Below are 23,061 nucleotides of genomic sequence, written 5' to 3'. Positions count from 1 at the left end.
TAATTAAGTATGTTGTCTGCTACACAGTGCTGAATTTGAGCCGGTGGTTTCCAGTACTCGGCACTGGCACTTAATTGTTAACACTTATGACAGTCTGCCACATGGTGGGGCTGTTTGTCCAATTTAGAGAAAAGCACAGCTTTTTTTTTTAATTCAATATACATTAAAATGACTAATACCTGCCAACCCATTTTTTTTTTTTTATAGCTTTGAGAACCTGGAATAGTCTGAACAGATACACTTCAAGGAGTGAGATGGTTAGAGGTTGTATTAGTGTTGTCACTGGCAGCGCTGGCAGGGGCAATGGGTGGTGCAAGCTGCAGGTGCTTCCGGACGAAGGGCCTGGCACTTATTGTTTTACAAATTAAGCACTGCTCCTACAACTGTTCTCTCTATAGTTTGTATGGATGTTCTTCTAGCTAGATTTTCCCCAATGGCTGGGAGTTTCTCAAGGTCTACTGAAGTGCTCTTCATTTACCCTTTGGGACAGTGTGTCTATTTGATACAGATTCAGGTCATGTGATATTATCGAAAGAAAAGGTCCCAGCCCTTATGGTCTAGATTTTCAATCGGTACATGCTTATAGTACAAGAATGTTGTTTGACATCTTAAAACGGTTATCAATATTTTTCAGGAAGTTGAGCTTGCCAGCAGCCTATTTGTTTTCAAGAGTGTTTCCCTTTCGTCTCACGAGTGAGAAATGAAGCACTCACATGTTCTAATCATTTTGCAGTACTCATCACAGCTAATGCCAGAGGGAGCCTGATGCCTTGTTATTAAGTACAAATTTACAAGCGCTAGAAAGAAGAAAGACTAGTACATGATATGCCTAAAACAAATATAGATAATTTCAAAGCTTCTATGCCCTCTTCTTTTCTTTTTTAGTTTGGTAAAAATATTCCTTGTGGCGATAACAGTGTCAAACTTCATCATAACAAATTATTGAACTGTTATGACATCATCAGCTCTAGCCCTCTTCATTTTTATAGGTTTTGCAACAAATACTATCCTGTAATTGTTTCAGTAAATGAAGTTTCTGCAGTGCACTTACAAGAACAGAGTCTGACAATGTTTGTATTTTATATTTGTACTTGGAAACAAACTTAAATTAAGTTTCACAAGGGAACAGATATTTATTTTAGCTTTAGGTAGTGAGACATGCAAACGTATATCTGAGAATGTTGCTGTAAAAATAGAGCTGATAAAACTCATTTTTTGAAATAATTTTACAGTTCTCTATTTTCCGGACAGTGGGATGATTTATTTTATTTTCCCTTCTGTTTTCTGAACAGGAGGGGGGCATTTGCCTCCACTCTTACTTTCTTCCTATTTCTTTAGAATGTAACACCCGTCTTGCTATTCATTGGCAGGACACGATTTTGCATTTATCCTGACACACTGTCAAACTTTTGCACTAAAATAAAACTGAAAAAACTGTATATTTTTATTTTTCAAGTTTTCAATTTTGATGTTTTATTTGCAGTTTTGTGAGTCCTACTGATCCACATAGGTGCTTTATGGAAGGGTGAAACGTCTGCGAGAAAGGAGCTAGCTGGCTGGCAAAAAAAGCCCAGGCTTGCATGGAGCTAGCTACTTCAGGAAATGACAGTTTTACAGTGTTGCATCTCTGGCCCTTTCAAGTAAAAGAATGAAAAATGCTAAGTTTTTATTCAGCTTTAGAAAACTCTAAAAAAATAAAATAGTGGAATAACTGTACACTTCCCTCACATTTGCAAAGATGGGAAAATAAGGCAAAACTGCTAAAAGGTCAACAGTCAAAGAAAAATCACAATGTTATTTTTTTTCTAAAGTAGCCTAGGCCCAGTTTTTTCTTCTATACCAAAAGCTGCCATCAGGGTGGGGAATGAAACACATACTTGAGAGTATGCAAAATGCACAGTATAATGTATTTTGTAAAGTATTGTGACAGAAAAAATCTGCAAGCAAACTGATTGAGACAAAAACTTTGGATTAAAGAGTGGACAAAAGATCTTGGCCTCTGCCAACCGATTTGTGGCTATGGATGCTGGCTACCTACAGTGAGGTTTTTATGTATAAATATGGATTTTATTTTTGTTCCCAAATACAACCTCCCTTGACGCCTTTTTGATTCCCATATCAATCATTTTAAAGCTTCTATGTCGAAAACATTTTGCATTTTAATAGCCAAACATTGCTATGTTTTTATTAAAACACCAGACAAATGAAATTAATAGGAGGAGGGCGGGCTGATCAACCATGACATTGTGGTAGAACACCAAAGGCTCCTAATTTCATTACAAAAACACATTCTGCATGGTTTCTATAACCAGCGCTTAGGGAAAAGACTTCTTAAAAATGTCTGTAGGCCAGAAAACAAAACTGCTATGGTTGATACATATAAACAACATTTTAAAGTTGTCTAACAGCCACCAAGCCATCAGCTAAGCAATCCACAGACAAATACTCCTCTTTATGTAATGTATACCATTCTCAGGTACCTAGAAGCATGTGTCCCTTCCAAATCGGCAGTCATTCCTTTTATAATAATACAACAATAAAACATGTATCATATACGTTTAGAATTGTTATAATTAAGGCGTCTCCATTGCTTGTTTCATGAATTTCCATGAATACATCAACACATTTTCTCTAAGTAAAAACAGATGACCGTCTACTTCAAAGAACTTTGTACAAGGTAGCATAAAAGGTAGTTTCATTTTAACACAATTGTTGCATTGAAAACACTAAACGACACCAATTTGAAATCGGTGCTCTGTTCTTACCTTCTCCATTTTCCCTCTCTTTTTGGGATATTGCAGAAATAATTTTAAGTAAGAACGTTACTTTTTTAAAAAGGTATTGCATTTTTAAATAAATATATATTATGTATTTAAAAGGTAACCAAAATGAACACTAAGAATGGTTCCCTTAGAGTAAACAATTATATACACTCCCCTATTGATGCTAAGCTGCAGCTAGATTCAAATAAGTATTTGAAAATAGTCTGAGGTGACACAGGAAGGAAACTAGTTTTAATTCAACAACATTTATACTGCATAGGTAGTAACAAGGACTTCAAAAGACAAAGATTTTAATAAATCAAATTGACATAATTATTTTTTTGTAAGCTTCCATTAACTGGGTACAAATGTTTTAATGTGAGACTGACTGAGACGAACTACAGATGTTGCATACAATGAACATTAAGTCACAAGTTTGGGTACTTATCAGCTTAGAGATGGAAACAAAGACTAAGAGCAGGAAGACACTTTCGATTCGTAGCTACATAGTGTTATAACAGGACACCAGTGAGATTGATAGATTTCCAGTAAGTTGGGAAACAAGAAAGCATATCCAGCCAATTTAAAGGGCAGAGACTCGGTGTTTACTTTCTACTATGGAATATACTCTATTCATCTTCTAATCGTTGTGTGCACCCCCGCTCTATTACTCGAACCCTTATAAGAGTATAACTGTTGACACACTGCATAATACCGTTTCTTAGGGGGACAGAAATTGTAGTGCAGGAGGTGGCCAGGTAGTTTTTTCTGATGCAGGTATTGAAAACAATCAGCTACGGTCTAGAGGACTCAGCCAATCATTAATTTGTCTTTTCTAGCAGAGGAGATGACATTACCACCAAAGACCCAACTGTATACAATAAATACAAAATGGCTACCATTATACAATCAAATACAGTCTTTAAAGGAACTCTACAACATTTCACAGAATATTTTTTTAGCCACATGGGGGAAAATATGTCTTAACCTCAGCCTGTGCTTTAAAAAGAAAGCCAGCCTAGAGACACCCGCCTCCAGATTCCTCCACTTTCCTGTCATTGGAACCTATCCATCTTCAGCCTAGGAAGTGCCTGTGAAATAACACGTTAGAGTTGTAAAGACAAATCTCTGTGCACTGGTTTAAAAAATGTATTTAGCTACAATTTCAATTTTTTTAAAGTGCGTTTATCCTACATGCATTTCAAAGTCTGCAGACGGCTTCTTTTCTTGATTTACATCAAGAACTTGCTTAGGAGTGGACATGGAAAGGGGCGACTCTCAGGCAAAATGTTTACAGGAAATACGTTTTCTGGCCCCAAAAAAAGGCAAGGGCTTAGAGAGGTGTTATTTTAGTTTTCTTTAAAGTTACTCATGCAAGATTTAGATGGCTGTTAAAATTAGCTAGAGTCGTTTTTGGAAAATAATTTCTACTATCTGTAAAACTGAACATGGTTAGTACAAATCTACAGGAAGCTTTACTATTGCACAAAACCTGAGACTCTATAAATTGCATGACAAGACTGTATATAAAAAATCTGCCAGCGACCAAGCTGAGACCTGCTAATTTTACAGGGTCACTAAACCGGACCAATAATGGTTAGTCCGCTTTATCCACTGGCTGGCAAATCCCCCACAGCTGTCCAATAACTCTGTGTCTTCACTAATGGATGACTGAGCTCTGAAAAACTTTGTCAGTCATTTCATTCACAACAGACAGCCACTCTTTTGCCCACCTTGTTGGAATGTCTGCTATGCTTACAGTTCTGCCAGATGTTGGTTCCGTAATCCAGCACCAACAAAAGTGAATGTTAACACTTTGTATAGCTAGGTCTGAGTGTAACACAAATAAATACCATCAGTGCAAACCAGTTTGTTGATTAGATCTCTATAGAAAAACTGTTTCATAAAAGACAAACCGTACATAGATTACAACAGAAAAGATAAACAAAGTTTTTATCAACAAAAAAGTATATACAACAGTTAAATGTCTTCAAGAGTGCTAAAGGCACTGTGTTCAACTGCACTAGGAATATGTTCAGCCTAATACAGCATCCCTTTCTAATGGGCAGAACATTGAACCATATAGCCCCTTTAAAATGATCACCTGGTAAAAGTGTCCGGTATTCCCAAGAAACACTTGCGGCTGCAAGTCAGAACTCTGTACCAAGTTACACTCTTGCCGGTTTGATCAGACGTAACAAATAATGTTCTTGCTAGGGCAGAAAGTTCACTATTTCAATATTGTTTTGCCATTATGATGGGAAATATAGTAGACTCCTAGCACTATGAATGGGTTAAGAGCCTTGATTGATGCCTGTATGTATTGATAGTATTATAACCAATACTTTGAGACATTTCATAGACTAGGTTCACTTCTTTACAATTAAGACATTTGCCACCCTTTACTTTTGACCAGATTACAAGTAGAGTAATTCTTGAATTTTACTGTGAATAAGGGGTAAACCTCAAAGTGCGGCAGGATCATCATTTCTGTCTCCTTAGCATAGCGCAGGAGAAAATATGTATTTTTAAACCTTCAAATCTATCACAAACACGTGTCCCATTACACAAATGTAGTGCCTTTAAATGTTTAAAGAAAGCGTCAAGCACGACTATGACTTGGCTGCAATCACCCATCATAGATGACAACAGAACTATTTATTGGGTTTGCAATTATGTCAATCCTTGATGTGGTATAAGTGTCAATCCACCAACTTTCTAATGGTACCTCAGTCCTTGTCTCTGCGCAAAAATGCTTAGTATTGGGATATCCATTCATAGCCAGACTTTTATTGTATGTTGATGCTCATATGCATACGTTGACAACAGCAGCATCCCTGAACTCTTATCGGCCCTTGTTAACGTGGAAATGCTAATAATAAAATGAGGTGGAATAGGCTGGTCCAGTAAATTGTGTAACGGTTAGATTTAGTTTGTGCTTGAACAACAAATGTTACCATTCTAAGTCTATTCATGGATAAAGAAGGAATTGTATGAAAGAAAGGCCCGCTGGGAGTGCCAACGTTTGCATGATCAGAACATTCAGACTATTTCCCATTTCTTTAAACAATGAAGCAACACATTAATACGACTGGAACGATCGACATAGTGCCTTTTCTGGTTCACCTTTTTTATTTCTGCACTCATCATCCTGGAAGGACAAACTGTCTCAAAGGCAAGCTGCTGCACTGGCATCCAAGAGACAGACTTCTAAACTAAGTTTCCTTGCTGACCCACAGTTCCGTACTAAACCACACCCAAATCGAGGATAATCTGACTAAGACAGACGTCCCAATATATGACATTCACGTATAAAATGGCTAAATGCCAGAAGGTTGTGCTATATTAACTAGTCTTTTAGATGTAAGAATACATTTATTAAATGTATGTATTTTCTTTTACATTTCTGTAGACGTTTGAATTTCTATGTTCCCATGACCACTATGTCTGGCCTTTTATAGGGTCTTTTTTTATATCCAGCTGGCAATAGAGTGACCATCAGGCTGCGTGAATCAAAGAGATATACAAAAAGATTTGAAATTAGCACCAAGGCCACCTTCATTAAATTATAGAGTAAAAGTGTTGTTTAAATGGCATGTGCTTTCAAAAACTATTTGCTACAAATACAATACATCAATGGAAGATGGAAAATAAGTGAGAATGTGGTGCCTGAGTATATTGTAAGTTCAACTCAAATAGTGGGAATTATTTTGTATCAGCCACACGATGTGACTGTGCTATGGCTTATTATGACTTATAGCACTTGTTTTTTGCAAATTTGTTTGAGAAACATTTTATTTTTAGATCAGTACATGTTACCTTTCATAACCTCTCTCATTAGATCAGTAATGTTTGTGTCCCAGTTAAGGCACCACAAGTGTCCGAGTATCCATACTAACGCAATGTAGTTGGGATGGAGGAAGCATCTATTGAGCAATTGAAACATTTGGTGGTAAGTTTAGGTAACCATAAGGGAAAGATGGCAAAAAAGTTCCAAACCAAAAGTGGGAGTGAGACATAAAACATGCTTTAGAATAATAAAACGTAGTAGAAAAGTTTTTTATTAATTTGGTCCTCTTTATGTTGGGGGAAAAACGTGGGGAAGGGCTAGATCCATTGGAATATTGGCGCTAGCTTATGCAATAAAAATATTATGACAAACTATGATAGAAATAACATACAATACTTTTACCCCCCCATCCAACCATTATTTTATTTTAATTTAAAGTCACTACTAAGTGTAAACGGCTTCCTACCTCTCAAAGCTGGCACTCACCTTACTTCATTCTATGGATCATGCTGTGCCAATATAAGTGTCATGTGGCAAGAGTCCGGAACAGACTGGTATTTGGAAGACACAGTTCTGGCACACCCAGGAAAACTCAACGCTGTTTACTTTATGAAACCACGTTAAAGATCATCTGGGCACATTCTTGAATCATGCAAGTTTTTGACTGATTTAGACCTCAACACTCACTGCTAAAAAAACAATCCCTGGTGCCCTTACTAATGATGCCACCACAAACTTTTGACAGTAAATTTTTACAGTGAATTTAGATTGGTCGGTTCTTGGTTACTACATATCTGGTACAAACCAGTGTAAACCCATGTATGCCAATATGTGTGGGCGATTTTGTTGGGCGGTGTTGGCCTTCAAAAGATCCCCAACCAGGCTCAAATTGTTGTCCCAGCCATCTAGTTGTAGCTCATCATAGAGGATGGCTGCTAAAGCAGGGATTATAAATCCCTACCCTATTCTGTAACCAACATAAGGGTTCTATCATGTGCATGCTGAATGGTCTACTGCAATTATTGTGCCTCTGCTGGCCTCAAAGGAAGCTTGCCGTCCAAAAAGTGCTTAGAATTCCTCTTCATCAACAGAGAAATGGTTCTGCTTCTTGCGAACATTCCAGTGCAAACACTCAGCGAGGCTGCTGAACCAGTCGTTCACAGGGTCACGGAAACAAATCGAAGGTAGAGGGTAACAGGAGGTAGTGATGCTGATACTGCAAAACAGGGAAAGTGACAATATTAGGAAATAAGCAGATCTATTTCTCCAATCAACGTTAAAGTGTAACTAGGTGAAACAAGAAAACATTTGGTGCCAATAATAGCCACAGAACAGGTTTCTAGCTAGCACACCATCTCTCCCTGTGCTACCTTCAGAAGATGACATTGAAAAGGTAGCCAATTTCAATGTTTAGTATGGGTTACATCAAGTACGCTGCACAAGTACATGTTGTGATGATCCAGAGATGGCCCATACCCCTTTAGGTAGCAACAACAGCATTGAAGAACAGGAGCTTCCCTTTTAATCACCAAGAGCCTGAAGTAATCAATATATATATCTATAGGCTGCTACAACCGTACTTACATACAGTGATTTACGCGTAAATCATTTCACATGCATGCTGTGACAAAACAATCATCTAGTTAGCAAAAAAGACAACATGGCCAAGAGTAGGACCTCAGGGTAACCTTTTAAATGTACTGTGTTGCCTGTGCCAAAAATTTGCTAGCATCTATTGTTGCATAGATATGCAATTGTGGTAGAAAAGCAATAATTTTAAGTACTCAGTATGATAGTCTACATAAGTCAATATAAAATTCCTATCCCTCTGCACCATGCAATGCTCCATGGAAGGACTACAAACGTCCCCACTGAAGCACCATTTAACCACCTCCTTTAAGAAACACAATAAAATTGCCCCCCCTCTCCTCAAGAGGCACAATAAAAGCCCTCATGACGCCATGAAAGACACCTGAAATCACCATAAAATGCACCCATGAAGCATCATGCAGCATTACCCAACCAGAGTAGAATGACTCCTCACTTCCTTAAGTCAATTATGGAGATTATAATCAGGATTAAAAGTTTCAGGAACCACCAAGAAACGCCCTAGTTATCACACGCATTACCTGAAACAATCTTCACACCAAATATTTACTAAAGTCAATAGCTGCCCTATCTACGCATGAGAGTAACTTATCTTGAATATTGAATGCTGCCACATTTAAATCTGGAGTGATCTGTACCTATTTATTCATTCTTATCACTAAAGACTATCTTCGCCTCATTATTTGGTGTACTATAAATATTCTTGAAAAACAAGGTCGACCCTACCCATGTTAAGTAATTTCTATTCTCTATTTTTTTGTATATTAATTTGATCAGTAATGAACAAATCTGCAAGTCAAGCTCAATGTGACTGGAGTGTGCTGCTTGGATTTTCAAATGACATATTTGGCACGGTGAGCAGATTACAGATGTGTTCTACTATGCAATCAATTGATTACATGAAGCAAGTTCTAACTCTGAAGGACAAGACATGTTCTAAGTGCGCCAGGTGATATTTAAAGTAAATACACCATAATTTTATTTGGTTAAGTAATGTTATTTGGCTAAGTAAAATGGAGTTATGGGACTATGTGGATAGCAGGTGAAATGAGCACTTGAACCCAATGTAAGATGCAAAAAGACAAACTGCAGGGTAATAAATGGCTATAATGTTTGGCAACAAGAAAGAGCTGAATACAGTATAATTCAGCTAGCATCCAGTGTACATTCAGTTGTCTCAGAAAAAAACATTTTTTTTTTTAAAAATAATACTCACCCACCAACCTACTTGGTGGCAGGCTTCATCATTAGGTTCCAACCTAAGGGGACGAGTGCCTCCTAGGTGTGCTGTGACGCCTTATTACAGCGGAGCAGGATTTTTCTTAGTGACAAAGTGAATTTAGTGAATGTGATTCTTAAAACTGCCTCCATGATACCCTTCCTAATCAGGCTAATTTTAATAGTGAGTTCCTGGGGCAGGATAAAAGACAATGGTGGATGTCAAAGAGGAAAAATTATCTCTAGGCAGCACTCAGCCCACTAGGTGGGAACCCAGTGACGAAGCATGCCACCAACTAGGTTGGTGGGTGAGGGTTCTTTGCTGGAACACTACTGAATGTACACTGGATGCTAGTTGAATGATACGGTATTCAGTTCGTTCTTGTTGTTTACTATGAGTATCTAGGGGAGAAGGACAAGCACTTTTGACCATCACTCTCTTTTCTGTTTATTGTATAATATTTGCTATACATCAGCATCACAATGCATGCAAGCATACTCCCAATGCAAGCATACTTATCAGAAGCCATCTTGGAAAGTTTTTTCTAGTGTAAAAAACCCATTGGAAGATTCCCAGGCACAGTGTGGATAAGTCTTTATACATGCGATTGACAGAAACCATTGGCAAAGCAAAGACCTTGGCCGTTTACAGCCGAGACCTACTGGCTTTGCTGATGGTTGTTTAATTGGTTGTAGCATTTTGTGACCACCAAAAGGAACTTTTTGTAGGGGCTAGAGATTTACTCCAAGGAAAAGTTAGCTTCTTTAAAGAACCTCTGAAATTGCTAAGGGTTTCCACAGTGCTGTTCTTTTAGGAACAGTATGGAACTGAGAAGTTGTGCCGTAACAGTGCAGCCACTTCACCCAGTATCTGCCTACTACAACCTAAACATTATGTGAGAACCATTAAAAAAATATAAGGAAACCAAAGGCCCATTTTTAGATAGTAGCATCATCTGCATGCCATTATGCGAATAAATTACTGCCTGCCCATTATCTATGTGTGGCACAATTTGGACTCTAGGCTTCTGGCAAAAGCTTAAACACAAAAGGTAATGGTGATAACCAAATCGCATCCCTTCACTCCCTCGCCTCATCGGTAGATTTCCTGGCCTTGTACAATATTTACAGAATATAGACAAAAGATGTACACATCCTATTCAGGAATTATAGCATATATTGTCAATCTTAACCACAAATGGATTCTTACCTGTCACCGTGGGATATTTGCTGTCTCTTCCGCCCATCGAAAGACACCCAAGCTGCATTCCTAGCATCCGGGGAAAGCATGATCTGAGAAGCGTAGGGAAAAATGAAGTGCACATGTATAATTTAGGATCAAAACACCAGCACACAGTAACCCTCATGCTCTACATGCTTTTCATTTTGCCCCACATTAATGGACTTGACTCTTAACATGGGAGACTAAATGATGCATGTATATGCTATTTCTAAATGCAAAGCTAGCCAAAAGGCAGTGGAGCCCTGCACAAGGTCAAAGACTGTTAATGCTTTGTGATGTAGTTTTCTTTAAAGAGACGATTCTTCAACTCTATCCTATATTGGACCAGTGATGGGGTGGTAATGATGGATATGCAGTGTTGTTCGGGATACTGTGTACATAGATGGAAAAGGAATGCCGTCTTGTTTTTAATTTGTACATTTTAGTCTGCAGTCTCATGGTTTACCGGCTGTGGGTGTGCCGAGAACCTGTAGAGTTTTTGAGCTTGTCTGCAAGTAGGGGTGGTGGTTGCGATGGTTTTGTAAATGATACCATTGGTTTTGAAGATGGTGTGGGCCAGAAAGCGGAGCCAATTGCGTTCCATCAGGATGGGGGTGATGTGATCATATTTCTTTAGGCACTGGATGAGGAGTGCTGCAGCTTGCAAGATGCCCTTAAATGGAAACAGTAGAGAGTTTGGGTGGCCATGGATCAGGGTGTTTCCATCACCCAGATGTTAGAGTATGAGGGCTTGACCACCAATTCGGATGTCACTTTCTGTAAGAAATGGTTTCACTTTCTTTAGAAGAGAGATGATACCATGCTGTCTTTGTTTATGGCTAATGTGTTCTTTGAGGGTGAGATTTGAGTCAAGGAGTAATCCAAATGTCTTTGCATTCAGTGAAAGTCGACTATCGAAACCAACAACATGAGCCAGGGGGGCGTGGCCAAGTGGCGCTGCAAAATGGCCGCAAGTTAAGAACCCTCCCGGACTCCCCTTCTCCCTCCACATTAATCCGCATCAAGAATCCGCACCCTGATGCAAGAACCAACCGCCGGAGGTCCGGAGCATCACAGCGAGCCCTCAGCCGGCAAATTACGACCCCCGGGGCCGAAGTTGTGAGCGGACCCGGCGCCTTTGCTGGGCAGAGGGCGCGAATGAAGGGCCCCCGAGGGGTCGTCCGGGTGAAATAGTTGCATTGGCTGCGAGTGTTGGTGACGGACCCCTTGAGTCGGCGACCGGGGTGAGGAAGAGGAAGTCCAACGGCAGTGGGCGAATCTCTGTGACCGGAGCGACGGTCGAAGGAGAGGGCCGGACGTGGTGGCGGCCAGGTCGTTGGCCCAGACAGGTCATAACCAGGCGACCGAGCGCCCATCCGCAGCCTGCGGGGTGAGCATCGTTTGTGAGACGTCGGGGGGCAGCTGGCGGGGGGTCCCTGGATTTGCGCTGAGACGCGCGAGCGGACTGATAGACGCCTGGGGCTCGAGGCGCACCCTCTCTGTACTCTGGGGTGGCAACTTGCCGAAGGAAATGTCCGGCTCACGGGGTCCCAAAACCACCCAGACCAACAAGTTTGACAAGTACACGTGCCCCAAGCCGGCGATGACAGCGCAGGCCCCACTCAAGGCGGGGGAGGCCCTGGAGACAGGGCCCACGGAACACACCTTAAAGGACGTACTTGACGCCATAGGGGAGATCAGAACATCGCTGGAGCAAAGAATTGACGCTCTCTCCTCAGAAGTCATGCTTATCAGGGCGGACTTGGCCACGAACAGGGAGAAAGTCACGCAGTTGGAAATCACTACAGCGAGTCTTGTTGATGATACTAGCCAGCTCCAGGCGGAAATACGCGAACTACAAACATTTAGGAAGTATGCCGAAGGAAAACTGGACGATCATGAGGGCCGCACGAGGCGCAACAATGTGCGCATCCTGGGTGTTCCGAAACGGGCGGAGGGACAGGCTGCAGACCTCTTTGTCGAGAGTCTGATCACCAACCACCTACAACCCGAAGGCTTGTCTAACATCTTAGTTGTCGAGAGGGCCCATCGGGTGCCGGGGGGGGGGGGGGGGGGGGGGGGGAGGCCGAAGCCCGGGGCCCCTCCTCGCCCCATACTGGCCAGGCTCCTGAACTTCATGGACAGAGACCTCATCTTACAAACGGCCAGAGTAGCGCCTCCGACAAGGCTGGGAGATTCGGAAATCCGTTTTTTTTCCTGAATTTACCCAAGCGGTCCAAAAGCAGCGTAGATCTTTCCTGGGAGTCAAACAGCGTCTGAGAGACAAGGGCCTCAGATACGCCATGCTGTTTCCGGCGCGGCTCTGAGTGGAGGCCGGAGGCACAACCAGGTTTTTCGAGACACCGGAGGACGCTGCGGCTTGGTTGGACGAATGGAGGAATCCAGTGGTCCCGGACCATCCATGAGCATAGGAGGTATAGGGGCACTCGCACTAGACTCTGGGGGTGTCGGGGAGCGGGCCAAGCACCTGGTCTGGATCGCCTCCCGGTTAGAGGGTACTCAGGACATGGAACATTTGTATGGCGACATTACGGAAGTGCACAGAGTGATACTATGCAACGGTCATGGGGGGTGGGGGTGGGGAGAGAGTTCGGAGAGTGTGTCCCCCCACTTTTCTTCACTTAGATTAGCTTAACGGGCGACAGGCACTCTGCATAGTTTTAAATATGGGCAGTTTCGAGCCCAGAGTGCAGGGGAGCAGGGAGGGGGGTTGTTGGGTGGGGGTTATGTTTAGTTGTTGTTTTCAAGGAATCATTCAGGCATCGCAACCCGGCGGCTTATACATGTGGGTGAGGCGTGAATGTCAGTAAACATGCAATGGGATAAAGGGTTCAGATTGATGAGCTGGAATGTGAATGGTTTGGGGGATAAAGTCAAGAGAACGGTGGTCCTACAATACATTAAGAGGCACACCCCCGACGTTCTACTCATACAGGAGACGCACCTGGTGGGTAATTCTTGTAAAGCCTTTAATAGGTGGGGGTACACTCTGGCAGTGCACTCTGGCTTCACTTCTGGATCGCGAGGAACAGGCATATTATTGAGGAACTCCTATCCCCTCACGATCAAATCTACATGGGTGGACTCCGGCGGGAGTCACTGGGCAGTGGGAGGGCAGGGTGCTGACACTCCTGTCGGTCTATGTGCCGCCGGCCCTTCAGGAACCGGCCTTTAAAGATCTAGGAGCTATCTTGATGACAGTCCCAGCGGGAATCCCAATATTGGGGGAGGACTTGAATTCAGTGGTAGATGGTACAAATGATCGACACCCTCCGAGACAACTTCGTCCCTCTAATAGCTGGTTGCCGAATTTCCTTGGGGCCCTGGGGTTACAGGATGCATGGCGTTCGTTTCACCCGCACACCACCCAGTATACCTTTCACTCTGGTGCCCACAATACGTAATCCAGAATAGACTACTTGCTAGTCCCCCCCCCGACCAGTTACAACACGTACGGGAAGTCAGACATATGGCAAGAGGCATATCGGATCATTCCCCGCTGTGGATGCGTCTAGCGGTAGGCCATGATAGAGTGGGAAGAGTGGCCCCAATCCACCCCTGGAACCTTCGCAATCCAGTTGTCCATAAAGCGGTCCACACTGCAATGGAGCATTACTTTCAGGACAATGAAGGATCGGTAAGCTCAAACCGGACACTGTGGGAGGCGTTTAAGGCAGTGATTAGGGGTCAGGCCCTCTCCCAAATAGCGGGGGTCAAGAAGGAAAAGGTCAGGGAGGAGGAAGAACAGGAGAGGGAAATCCTCCGTCTAGAAGGGGAGCTGGCGGAGCGGCCTACTCCAGACACTATGCATCTTCTACGCTTAAAACGGGACAACTATAAGGCCTTCGTGACAAATCGGGCCAAAGAACTGGGGCGGGACACATTGGGCAGGATCTATGACCAGGGGGATAAGGCAGGGAAGTTAATCGCATGGTTAGATAAACAGAAACTGGCTAACAGACTAGTCCCGGAGCTACTCGACAAAGATGCACACTTAATCACGGATCCCCAGGCTATAGCGAACGTGTTTGCCCTTCACTTCCAACAAGTCTATGCCTCCCAGAACCCATACACGATGCAGGACTAAGTCGACCTTCTGAGAGACATAGCACTTCCTAAACTCGCTGAGTCAGATCTTGAATATCTTGAGGGGAGCCCCACACCGGAGGAAGTGGCACTGGCGATTAGGGGACTTAACTCAGGGAAGGCATCGGGGCCCAATGGGCTTCCGATAGAGCTCTATAAACTTGGGGCAGATATCATCGCCCCTCGCCTATGCAAAATGTTTCGGGAAAGTAGGGGAACTTCCCCAGGACCAACGACTGGCCACCCTAGTAATGATCCACAAGGAAGGCAAAAGTCGGACAGAGTGCACCTCCTATCGACCGATCTCTCTACTGAACGCCGAGCCCAAGATTTTAGCCAAACTTCTGGCCACCCGGCTAATTAAAGTCATTAATAATCTCGTGCACCCGGACCAATCTGGCTTCATGCCGCAGCGCAATACTGCGCTGAACCTGCGCAGGGTGCACGGCGTGATGGGGAGGGCGTCCACTATCCAGGAGGAAGCAATCCTTGTATCCTTAGACGCCTCAATGGCATTCAATATGGTTGAATGGAAATATCTGTTTGCGGTACTCGAGAAAATGGGATTTGGTCCCCAATTCATTGGGTGGGTGCAACTCCTTTATTCAAGACCACTAGCTCAGATAGTGGTTAACAATAAAAAAATCTGATGTGTTTGAGCTGGGCAGAGCCACGAGGCAGGGGTGCGCGCTGTCACCCCTCCAATTCGCCCTGGCCCTGGAGCCGTTGGCGGCGTGGATACGAAGAGATCCGGTGATCCGTGGCTTTAGGTGGGCAGAGTCCTGGGAGGACCGCATCTCACTGTATGCAGATGACATACTGCTGTTCCTGACTTCCCCAAAGGCCTCCCTAACTGCAGTGCTTGATATATTCGCCATATTTGGCAGGTACTCTGGATATACCATCCATTGGTGTAAATCCGGGTTGTACATCCTTAGGGGACCTCTTACGGGACTCCCCAGAGATTGCCCGATACAGATCACAACACAGGGCTTCCAATACCTTGGCATATATATAACTGCCAACCCTGCGGATAGATATGCACGCAACCTGCTCCCTCCTTTGCAAAGACTCAAAAGAGACTCCGAACGCTGGATGGCGCCTCCGCTTTCACTGCTCGGTAGGGCCTCCCTGTTCAAAATGATGTCCTGGCCCCGATTCTTATACGTCCTGCAGAACTCGCAGGATCTGGTGCCGGCCAGTTATTTCAGGGAGATTGAGACCTTACAGCGCCGCATGTTATGCAATGGGAAGCCGCGTATAGCCCTGTCCAAACTCAACCTCTCCTGGTATGACGGCGGGATTGCCCTCCCTGACCTCAAAAAATAATATAGGGCGGCTCATCTGGCAGCAATCAACCATGGGACATATAGGCAGGCGGACGATCCCGGCTATGCGATGGACCGCTGGGTACTGCCCGGGGGGGGGGGGGGAACTACAACCGGGCGCTCTATTCTCAGGACCAACAAAACAATCGGTGCAGGTCTGGGGGGCGGCATCCAGGAGCCTGGGGTGGGAGCATAAAATCACTCTGGCCACGCCGCTCTGGGACTCCGACAGGCTTGGTAACCTCTAGTCTACGAAGGGGTTTGACAAATGGGACCTCATTGGCATATCAAAGGTGGGCGACCTATGGGTGAAGGGCGAGGTTAAGTCGTTCGCCGCCTTGCAGCAAGAATATGAGCTGGCCCCTACCGAGTATTTCAGGTACATGCAAGTTCGCCACGCCCTGGGCGCCTGTTTCCGAAGGGGAGAGACCCCTCCGGAGGCGGCACCCCTTGAAGACCGACTCCTCGATGGATACTTACCTACGAAGGCCATCTCACTCACATATAAAAAGTTGGTGAACCACACGGGAGACCCCCTGGTGAGGTTGAGGGAGAAGTGGGAAAAGGATGGCATCATACTCGATGATGAAGATTGGGTGGCGGCGGTCTCCTCACCACGTGAGGTAGCCATCGCAGCAAAGCTGAGATTAGTACAACTCAAAATTCTGCACCGAATCTACATCACGGGGCCAGGGATGGTGTTAATGGGGAGAGCACCTGATGGTAAGTGTAGGCGGGACTGTGGGAGTGAAGGCACCTTCCTCCATATTCTGTAGGAGTGCCCGCATATCCAGAGGTATTGGAAGAGAATACACGAGGTGATGAGTGAAGTGTTCGGCCTTGCACTCCCACTAAGCGATGTCTCCTAAATGTGTGGGAGCCAACGGACTTAAATAATGCACGCATAACATGGGTCACACTGGGGCTAATGATGGCCAAACAAAACATCGCCCAGAAGTGGGGGGCATCGCTTGCGCCGAGTGTGAGAGCCTGGGAGAAAGACATGGATTGGTGCATGTTTCGGGAGAAGTTTGTATATGTGGCCAGGGGGTGCCCCAAAAAGTGGTCCCCCATATGGAAAGACTGGAATGCATATAGGGGGGGGATAACTGTACCCCACCATTGACCCCAGCTCAAGAAGAATTGTCGCAGATATGACACGAATCGCCCCTTGACAGCACACTGTATACTTTCAATTGTTTGAGAGCCATGTTAAGATAAGAATATATTGTAATGAAGTACTGTGCCTGGTGTTGAAGATTCCTATTGTTAATAAAAAGAATTTATAAAAAAAAACAAAAAAACAACGTGAGCCAGATTTGTGCTGATTGTTTGTTGTTCTTGGCAAACAACAATATATCTATCTTGGTTGGGTTGAGCTTCAGCTAGATGCTGGACAGCTAGATATGGCTGATGTGCATGCAGTGTTTGAGACTTCGCTATTTTAGATAGAGGAGACTTTCAAGTAGAACTATGTATCATTGGCATACTGGTGAATCCTGATGCGGTTACCTGTGAGTAGAGCACAAAGTGGCTCTACGTAGATGTTAAAGATGACATTCTCCATATCCAGGTCATGAGAGCTGCAGTTGTTGGCAACTGAAAAATAACTGTTGGTTATGATACTAGCTTTCGGCAATCCTTGTTGTCAATCTGGAAATTCCCAGAATTGTAACAAAATACACTGTGTTAATGTGCCCATGGGCTAACTAATAGTGTTTGTTTAGTAGCATTTACACTTCACTTTAAACTACCCACACTTTAGCCTAGGACCTTAATGTGCTTAACATCCCACTTCCCCTAAAGGTCACCACAGCCCAGATTTCCAACTACAAGAGTGAAGAGAGGATACCAGAAGGTAAACATCTACACAGTTGGGTGGGAGAGTCACATGTTACTTTATGAAAAATACTAGTGCTGGAGATCTGAAGTTACAGGTAAGTAACTATTTCCTTCCCCAGAGCTGTATCTTTCATACGTTCACATGCTTGAATCAGAGTAGCAAGCAGAAACTGAAACGTAATATAAAACGTCTGATGTAGACACATGTGGCTCAACAAAAAATCTGCTGCTGCTTTGTGACCCAGTTAAGTAGTGTCTGGTGAATGTGTGCCTCTTTTTCCAGACTGTGGTGTACAACCCCATGTGGTGGATTTACTTTCCTGTGGCAAATGGTATGTAGGCAGATAACTAACTTCTCATGTCCCATTTCTATAGTAGGAGACCCCTGCCTGGGCAACTAAATAAGATGAAAAGCTGATCTGAAGCTCATTTGCCTTTTGTTCTATCAATGTAAATCTTGAGGCAGCTGCCGATATTAAACAAGGGCTGGGTCTTTCAATCACTGGAATATGGATTTGGGAAGAAAGAACGATATAGTACTGTCACATTGAGAACAGTGAAACCATTTTAGGCATGAACTTTGGCTCGTTTGTAATGAGTAGGCCGTCCTGTTTTCAGTGTTGAATTATGTGTGGACATCAGCGGTATTCTCTCCATGTTTTCCAAGCCTTTTGAAATTTGTGCTCATCTGTGTTTATTAGTTGCCTAACCCCCAAAATAGATACAATCTGTGTTTTTCCAGTTTTTACAAAAAATATTGTTTTGCAGCGATTGTTATAAAGCAACTATTTAATTCAAAATAGAAGTAATGCAGGATATACCGTGCCTTCACTTTGGCATGGTGTCAAAAGGACCGATGTTAAACTTTCTATGCTTAACGCAGTCTATGTATTGCACTCACACATCTCATTACCCTTGCTCACATCTCATTATCTTTCAGAGTAACGTGTTCAGTGCTCTGTCTGGTTTACAGTACTGTTAATGGATTAAAATGTTTAAAAAAAATAGATCTCTAAACACAAGTGCCATTCGCCTATTCCCTTCTGAATATTATGCCATTGTGTGTGTGGTCAACACTGCCCCCAGCATAGTATCTTGTGAAACATTTCAAATGTTGAATTAAACCAGATTTTTATAAAGCTCAGTCTTCTAATGCACCTGAAACATGATGCTTTAAGCATGCTTGCCAATGCCTTTCAACATTTTTTGCCTGACTACATTAAGGTGTTGCTGCTGCTGTGGGGAAATTCAACTGTTCCCATGTCAAGTGTATACCAAACAGGGGGGAAAATGGGGCAAGTTTTAACGAGGTCCAACACACATGCCCCACAAGATCCGTGAGAAAAGAGGGTGTGGAGTCCCTCAGAGTCAGAGTAGGTGAATGTAAGGAGGCCAGGTGGGTATGACACGTATCGTGTTAGTCCACCTGGAGATAAAAGGCAAGGGGGAATTCCCTTGTCGGAACTAGGGCTCACACACCTAGCAAGCTAGGAGTGATGCTTCATCATATGAGCCTGCCCCTTGTCAGGTCGGCGCTGCAATACTTGACTGGCACCCAGTACGGGGCTCTTTGGCGGGGATCTTCTATTCCTGCCGTAAGGTGCAGTGGGGTAAGAGGCCTAGTCAGTGTAGATGTGGGGTGAGTGGATTAAAACAGGTCAGTTAGTCCGAATAGTGTTTTATTCGTGAAGGTAAACTGCCTGATTAAAACAGGAAGAGTGGCAGTGAACTAGATATAAGGTTTCTAGCGGTGTATGCTCACTCTAATGGTCAAAATGTTTCGTGCTCTCAGCGTCAGGAGGATCAAAGCACTCAGTCAGGACCAAGGGGAGAATCTACATACCACATATTCAGGTAGATACCCGAAAAGGCTTTCAAATGAAGCCTGCAACGGAAATCCGGCGGACTAGAGGACTTCAATAGTATGTCCTGCGTAGCAAGGAAGGCTGGCGGTCTGAACTACCCTGGCGCCGGGTCCAAGTTTCTCACCCATGTCAAGTGTCTCACTTTCCGTTAGTTATGGCCTTTTAACAGATATCAGATTGTATTCTGGCACTTGATATTTTGCTGTTAACATTGTAACTACGAGCTCAACAACCCCAGCAGTAAAGTGCAGTTGGGTAAAAAGCCAGGATCAGCTTAAGATATCTCACACATAAAAATGGGACAAATTCCAGCTCTTAATTTTGTTGGTATGTGGAAAGTCTTGGGTCATGCTTTCACCACTATCCTATGTGCATGGTGATGGCACTCTTTTCACAGGTACCTGCCATTACTCATTGCATTGAATGTTTAAAGCCTGGAGTGTTTGCAAGGTGACCTGCCATCAATACGGACTTGTTAGAAAAAGGGGCTAATGGCAAAGGGTTTTTCCCAGTCTGTGTTTGTGGGTAAATGTAATTGTGCATATTGGCCTAGATTCTTGTTAGCCAGCCACTTCACCAATCAGTGAAAGAATTCAACACTGTCAAAAGATCAAATAGGATTTTAATATTCCCAAATTTTCTAGTGTACAATTCGATATGACCAAAAACATGCTTCTAAACCCTGCACCCCTAAAAGATGCTTCTAAACTCTGGACCTTTAATCCAAGTGTACAAAACTAGATGAAACAAAAGGAAGACGAAATAATATTTCAGTGATATCCCTAAACAAAACTCGAGGAGAATATTAGACCGGTCTTTCTTGCTGCTACCTTGCATAACAGTTACATTGTTGGCCTCTTCAGAAAGAAATAAAAATGACTCATTCTCTCTCACTTTCCGTTCTTTGGATTACATTTTAGTTTGTGGTTGTGCAGGCTTTCTATCAGTGTTTATATGTATACACTGATTAGTTGGGGTTTTATCAGTAATTACAGGTTTAATCCGAAAGAAGAATAGCCAGCCTTTGGTTCTGGAAAACTGTAGCCATGGTTTTATGATTGTGAATGCTTGAAGCTCCACTACACTCATAGCTGAGGTCAAGGCGAGACCAGAAGTCTTCCAGGAAGATTTAAAAATCTGATTTATGAATCACTGGACTGGAGTGGCCATGGGGTGGCTCAGCATAATATTCAACTCCCTCAACATTGGTGGCAAAGTAATGATGGAAATGTGTGAAGGAGGCCTTTCAAAAACTCTGCTAATTCTTTGCAAGAACACTGAAGACAACTGGAACAACGTCATGTATCAGTAGATGGCTGCCAGATGCTCTCTAATCGACAAACCTGAACCATTCTTTGGTGGTAGTAGAATAAGTATCACTTGCACTACGATTAGCCTACATTCTGAGGTAATGTTGAAATTACCCTGGTCTATGTGGTCAGGTACAAGGATGTGAGCTTATTTGTAACACGTTCCACTACAATAGTCTTTCATGCACCAGGTACATACAAGCCACTAAAAGATACATACAATTTAAATCCTAAAATGTGGGGACACAAAATACAAAGAAAACCATGGAAAGAGAAAAAGGAAAGTAAACAATTAAACAGATGAGCACTACACTAATCACTTGACCCAAATGACAGACTAAGCAATATCCTTGGAGAAATAAAGGAAATGGAAAGAGAACAATGTTTTACATGCAGAGGATCATCAGGCAATTCACTGGTGATTGGTGTTCATTAACAAAGACCCTTTCTTCAAAGTCTGCCCAAATGCGAGAGGCTAACACACATTTTTAGAGCTATTAAAACATTTTTACTTTACGGTTGTACATAAATGTAGAAAAACTGTTGAAAGGAAGAGATGACCTGGCCCCTACAATAACTTTAAACTTGGAAGCCTGGCTTTCTGTTCTCCACAAATATTGTTTATGGAGATTCTATACGTCACAGCTAGTGAAAATGCAGCAATTTTTTGGATCATCCAGAGATATGAGCTCACTGTAGGTTCTTCTGTTCCTGGTGCCAGACTAGCTCTGCCCCAAATGTAGGTCTCAGCCACACAATGTTCTCATTTGAAGTGCCTCCAGGGTTTTTTTTACACCAAGGAAATGGCAAACTAAAAAGTACAGCATTCATTTTGTCACCGATAAGGGTCCTTATATGTGGATCACTTTTACTGGCATATTACCTTTCATATGTATGAAATTTTTCAAATCATATTGAATTATAGGATGAAAGAGTAAAACTGATGTAGTCTAATTTGGCTTCTCTAGCTCTACGCTATCAATATCTCGCTGAGCGTGACATATAACTGATGACGATTTCTTATATGTTACTGGTCGGTATACCATGACAATATCCTTAATGTGTGCAGGAGATGCATGGAAAGGGAGATGCTTTTTCACTGGAATCTTGGAAGAAAGGTCTTCTAATACTCTTGTTGAATTGGTGCTTTTCAAGGTTAATGATTGAGTAAAGAAAACTGGCCCCCACTGCCAAAGTCTATCTGACTTTGTACATCTCAGGCTAAAGGGGATTCCCAAAGGTGTCTGTAGGTAGTTGTGCAGCTTATTTTGCTGCTGGATAAGGACAAACACCACTTCTGCAGGCTTTTGGGACATCAGGATTATGTTGTTGTTGCACCAACTGTTGCACCTCATACCCCTGTGTCTGACAGAACCGGATTGTGTACTGTGGGGTTGATTGGGATTATATTTCAGTCTTTTTCATGTCTCCTCTTCCCTTTTCACATGTATGCATAATATTGCATACAATGCAGGCCTTGCTGTATGTTAACATGGTCAGTAACTGTTCATGCACACAAACAAACAGCAGCGGACCACGCCTGCTTGCACCTCAAATTAGTAAATTGTATTTGGTGTCCTGTGCATCCGCTTCAGACACTTGCCGCTGTTCAGTGCCACTGGAAACTAGAGAACATAACTTCTTCAAAAGGAAGGTGCAGTAGGAGAAGAAAAAGTCTTTCACATTCGTATAAATGTAGTCCATCATCTTGCTTTATTAATTCAAAAAGTTTTTTGGGGATACGAACAACGTTTTCTCCTTTATCAGGGCTCAACATGTATTGTAGCGTGTTCACCTTACTATCGTAGGGTCATCATCAAGACAAGGGATAAATTATCATCTCACCAGTTGATAGTCACTGGAGCTCAAATCATGCTCCTGCTCAGGACCAGAGTCCTGTGACAAACGAAAATGTCAAGCGATCTGTGTTTGAAGAAGTGCGCCATGTTCGTCCGGTTATAAATAACGTCAGGACATGGACTTCATGCGCGGACTTCTTCAGAGTGTGA

The 23,061-nt window shown here is 43.0% G+C and overlaps 1 protein-coding gene across 8 annotated transcripts in view; it reads right to left on the bottom strand.

Moving 5' to 3' along the window:
• Positions 1-2,992: 2,992 nt before the first annotated feature.
• The window catches only part of NADK (NAD kinase), a 574,415-nt gene continuing 554,346 nt past the window's right edge, over positions 2,993-23,061 (bottom strand). For all 8 annotated transcript variants that reach the window (XM_085609365.1, XM_085609361.1, XM_085609381.1 and 5 more), the window contains 2 exons: positions 10,589-10,671; positions 2,993-7,768 (listed from right to left, as the gene is read on the bottom strand). In XM_085609365.1, coding sequence (XP_085465491.1) covers positions 7,621-7,768; positions 10,589-10,671 — 231 coding nt within the window. In that variant the 3' untranslated portion in view covers positions 2,993-7,620. The remainder of the gene's footprint in view (positions 7,769-10,588; positions 10,672-23,061) is intronic.

The sequence above is a fragment of the Triturus cristatus genome, chromosome 1_2, assembly GCF_964204655.1.
Source record: "Triturus cristatus chromosome 1_2, aTriCri1.1, whole genome shotgun sequence".
Classification (NCBI taxonomy): domain Eukaryota; kingdom Metazoa; phylum Chordata; class Amphibia; order Caudata; family Salamandridae; genus Triturus; species Triturus cristatus.
This window is presented reverse-complemented; position numbering and strand designations above follow the sequence as displayed.